This window comes from Muscardinus avellanarius (genome assembly GCF_963383645.1).
Source record: "Muscardinus avellanarius genome assembly, chromosome: 4".
NCBI lineage: Eukaryota > Metazoa > Chordata > Mammalia > Rodentia > Gliridae > Muscardinus > Muscardinus avellanarius.
In genome coordinates, this window is record NC_137789.1 from 95,909,376 (window position 1) to 95,914,045 (window position 4,670).

Here is a 4,670-nt window from a genome sequence, read left to right on the forward strand (position 1 = left end):
TACCACCATGTGTAACTGCTAAACCTTGGTGGGACTGGGCAAGGGGTGAGGTGCAGGGAAGAGCAGAGGGGACCAGGAAGCAGGCACTCTCTGTGGGATTTTAGAGGGTCTCTCTGTCATGGAACCTCATGGTAGCCACTTATAAATGAAAAGCCTGGAGGAGGTGAAGAGGATGGAGGTCTCTCGGGGGCAGCTGTGCTGCAGTGCTCAGGAGGGGCCCTAGGAGACTGTCAAGAAGGATTGGTGATCATGGGGGAGCATCAGGGTCCACCTGGGGAAGGAAGTGTCCAGAGATTCCTCTAGCTCTAATAGTCACAATGCACTTTGTTGAAATGGACATTGGAAGCCAAGTGTTGGATCCACAGGAAGGAGGCTGGACGGCAGAGAGGGCAGGCTCCTCTGTCTCCTGTGGCCAGAGCGCCAGCTCAGAACTCACAGACGGCCAGCCGGTACTGCAGGCAGTTCTTGTCGTTCCACGTCCCGTCCGTGTACATCTCCACGCACTTCTCTTTGCCGCGCCCCCTGGGCTCGCCTGGGTACCAGTTGGTGTAGTTCACGGGGGCCTCGTCCAGGTAGCGGAAGTCTCCAGGGGTGTCGCCCTCTTTGAAGCCCAGGTAGACATACATGTTGAACTTCCTCGCAATGCTTGCGATGGCCTCGTTCTCCTCTGCACTCCTCGGGGCAGCGATGCCACCGCCTGCCCGGGCACACAGCTCCCTAATGGCGTCGAAGTTGACCGACTGCCCATTAGTAGCGAAGATCTTCTCTCCCACTTCCAGCATGGATCCCTGCAAGATGAGGACTGGGAGCAGAGGCGTGTAGGTCAGGCCACCGACCTTACTTCTTCCATCCATCCATCTTGCTTGCTCAGCCTCTCTGACGCTAGGTTCTTTTTAGTTTCTTCATCCCTGCCTCTCTCTGTCTTCCCTTTCTCCTCCAATCCTTTTCCTTCCTTCCTTCCTTCCTTCCTTCCTTCCTTCCTTCCTTCCTTCCTTCCTCTTCTTTTTCCTCTCTCTCTCTCTCTCTCTCTCTCTCTCTCTCTCTTTCTTCTTTTCTTTCATCTGTGGTACTGGGGATTGAACCCAGGGATGTTTTACCTCTGAACTATACCCCCAGCTCTATTTTATTTTTTATTTTGAAACAAGGTCTTGCTGGAGCTAGTCTCAAACCTGCGATCCTCCTGTCTCAGTCTACCAAGTGCTGGGGATACAGGCATGTGCCACCACACCTGGCCAGGCATATGCCACCACACCTGGCCGATACTAGTTTTTAAATTTCCTTTCTTGTGGGCGTGGTGGTACACACCTGTAATCCCAGTACTTGGGAGGCTGAGACAGGAAGATCACAGGACTGAGGACAGCCTCAGCAAGTAGTGGGACTCTCATCAACCTACCAAGACCCTGTTTCAAAATAAAAATTAAAAAAATAGGACTGTGTTGTAGTTTGGTGGTAGAATGCCCCTGACTTCAAGCCCCAATACTACATATACACACAAAAATCTCTCTCTGCTGGGCATGGTGGTGCATGCCTATAATCCCAGTACTAGAGAGGCTGAAACAGGAAGATCACAGGATTACAGCCAGCCTCAGCTACTTAGTGAGGCCCTCTACAAATTAGGGTGACCCTGTTTTAAAATAATAATAAAAAATAGGGCTGGGCATGTAGCACAGAGGTAGTATGCCCCTGGGTTCAATTTCTCACAACACACACACACACACACACACACACACACACACACAGAAATGAATAAATAAATTATTCTCTCCAATCTCATCTATCATCCATCCATTCATCCATTAACAATTACTTATTTCTAGAAACTAAATTTACTGTGTTTCAAGAGAAAGCAGGATAGGCAGCAAACACACTTTCTAGGACACTAGAAGCAAATCCGTGTGCAGTTCTACCTCTGCTGGGCCCTGTGAGCACATCAGAGGAGGGAGCATCATTCCTTCCCCCAAGACCTGCAGGTCCACACTGGTTTTTCAGGTCTGTAAACTCTGGTTGGTTGGAGCCTAGGATGAAGAACTCTCCCCTGTGGGACCCGGAGAGTCTGCTTACCTCCCTTTGACTGCAGGATTTGATGTTGGAAGTCCTGGAACATGATTTGGAACTTCTCGTCCAGGTAAGATGGAAGCCCTGTGGAGAGACCCCCAGCCGGCATGAGGGGCGAGCAGACTAAGATCCTCACTTGCTGCCCAGCAGGTGTTTTGTCAGCTGCAAACCTGCGACCTTGCCCTTCATCTGTGCTGAGTGACTCACTGCCCAGGCCATACCACGTGGAGTTTCCCACCTGCCATGTGTGCCTGTTTTTAAACACAGCTTTACACCTGCGAGCCCCTCCTGCTCTTCTGTCCTGTTACATCTTGAAGGCCTGCCTGACCACCTCTGTGTGCTTTCTAGGCTTCCAGAACCCATACCCCACCCAGGGGAGACACGTTACCTCTGCACTATCCCGATGGGCCTTGCTAAAACTCAGAGTTTGGAGCTCCCCTCTGCATGCTGGACTCCTAATCACACCCTTCATCTGGGTCCTTGGTCCACATAACATGGTGCGCCTTCCAGAGTGCTTCCAAACCCTCGGCCCAGGAGGGCTTCCCTGGCCCTCAGGCTGCTCCCCTTTCCTCAGCAGACCCAGGTGTCTCCTGGTCAACAGTCACAGCGCATGTAACACACTCCTACACCTGTCAGCCCCCAAACCGTAACCACTTGGACCCCTCTGATCTTCCTGTTCAACCTTGTACTCTCTTATTAGGTTAACGGCATGCTATGGGCGCCTCCACCTTCATTGACCCTCATCACCTCATGTTGCTGACTGTCCCCACTGCCCGTTGGCTCCCTCGGCTCCCACTCACCTGGAGGGCCCCTCTCGCCAGGCTCCCCCTTGTCTCCACGCTCTCCAGGGGCTCCAGGGGCTCCAGTCAGACCATCACGTCCAGGGAGACCTGGCATTCCTCCCGGGGGGCCCATGGGGCCTGTAAAGAGGGGGACACGGATGTGTGTGGACCTTGACTATCAACCGAGCTGACCCACCTGTCACTGTAGGGGCACTTTTTGGATAGAGACTCCAGCCTAAGGGCCCTAGCAAACTCCCACATGCACCACCCAGCTGACTCCTGGCCTAGGGCTCTGGAGAGGTGGGCCTCCTGAAAGCAGGTCCCCGTCCCTTGGCTAAGGGTGGAGTGTCCATGCAGTACCTGGAGGTCCGGGGTCTCCTTTGATACCATCTCTCCCATCTCGGCCTGGCAGGCCATGGGACCCAGGAATGCCAGGGACACCAGCGCTTCCAATACAGATCTCCGTCCCATTGCACATGATGCCAGAAACCACCATCAGGATGAGGGTGAGGGTCAAAGAGCACAGCAACATGGCTCCTGATCCTGCTGCTTCTCCTGCAGGAGGGAAGGACCTGGCCAATCTGCAGCACTTGTGAGGGTATGCCCCCCACCCCCACTGTGCTTGATCAGGACTTAGGAACAGCAGATCCCAAGGGCCAGGCAGGTCCACACAAGAGCACTTGGAAGACCCAAACTATGCACGCACAGAAATTCCCAGCAGCATCCAGGCTCTGACCTGTCCCATGCCTCTGGCTTGAAGTAGTGTGGACCTAAAGAGTCAGGAGCTTGGGTCTCATCCCTTTACTGTTAGCACCTCCCTGTGAGGCTCTGGGGCCCTCACTGCCCCTCTCTAACCTCAGGAATCTACAGTGCTCTGGAGACAATCGCGCCCTGTCCTTCCCAGGCTGTGAGGGGAGGGATGTGGCCACTCACTCACTGCATCTTCAACATTCTCAGTTATCCTCTCTTTGGGTTCTAAGGGCCTATGGACCAGAGGATAGACAAAAATGACCAGGGTCCACAGCCTTCCCCCGGAAGTGGCCAATGATGGGGAGTCCTCTTCTCAGTCTTGCCTTTAGACCTGTGGCTCTTAGGCTCATTCTAACTGCCTGAAACCCATCCAGTGGAGAACCCCCAGGGCATGAGGCTGAGCTCACCCACACGGTCTCCAGCCTTCGTGGACCTCTGCCTCCAAGTCAGAGTGGAGAGGGGATGGCACCATTTATAGGGATGTGTGCTGCCAGGCTTCCTTCCCACCCTGAGAGGCCCCAGTCACGAGGGCCTCCACTCCAGGGAGGGCCAGGCAGGAAGCACACACTGTGTTGACATAGCACATTTCCCCACAGCACTCAGGCTGGAGGAACACTTGAGGGGAGCACGGATTCTGTGGAAGAAAGTCTCCAGGTTGATGGGAATTCTCCTCTGCACAGCCGAGGCTCTTCCTATCAAACTTTCTGTGGTGAAAGATGAAAGCCTTTACCCAGGCACTGTGGGAGTCCATCTGGTTTCTAGTTTGGTTCCAGACAGTGCAGAGGCCAGGCCCAAGGCCTTTGAGCTGGAATGTACTGTCTGTCCTGGGACTGAGCTCACCACTGAGCCACGAGGCCTCCAGCCTCTGCCTCTGCAGCCTGAAGACGATTTGGGGCACAGGAACAGAGGCCTGGGCAATACACTGCCTGCTTCATCTTCCTCTGCCCTGGCAGGTTCAGCCAGGGGAGACAGGACAGAACCTAAAGGGGAACAGAAGCGCAGCAGTTTCTGCCTGGGGCCGTGGGTGATGTCTGGTAACTTCAGTGATGATTGTTTTAAGTGGCCAAATAATATCTGAACCCT

The 4,670-nt window shown here is 54.0% G+C and overlaps 1 protein-coding gene across 1 annotated transcript; it reads right to left on the reverse strand.

Moving 5' to 3' along the window:
* Positions 1 to 425: 425 nt before the first annotated feature.
* On the reverse strand, positions 426 to 4,143 carry LOC308262722 (pulmonary surfactant-associated protein A-like; the record flags this gene model as incomplete). The annotated part of the gene is made up of 5 exons (XM_080695349.1): positions 4,021 to 4,143; positions 3,198 to 3,409; positions 2,856 to 2,975; positions 2,062 to 2,139; positions 426 to 802 (listed from the first exon to the last, which is right to left on the reverse strand). The coding sequence occupies exons 2-5, from the start codon at positions 3,367 to 3,369 to the stop codon at positions 426 to 428; spliced, it is 747 nt and encodes a 248-aa protein (XP_080551475.1). The 5' UTR covers positions 3,370 to 3,409; positions 4,021 to 4,143.
* Positions 4,144 to 4,670: the final 527 nt, after the last annotated feature.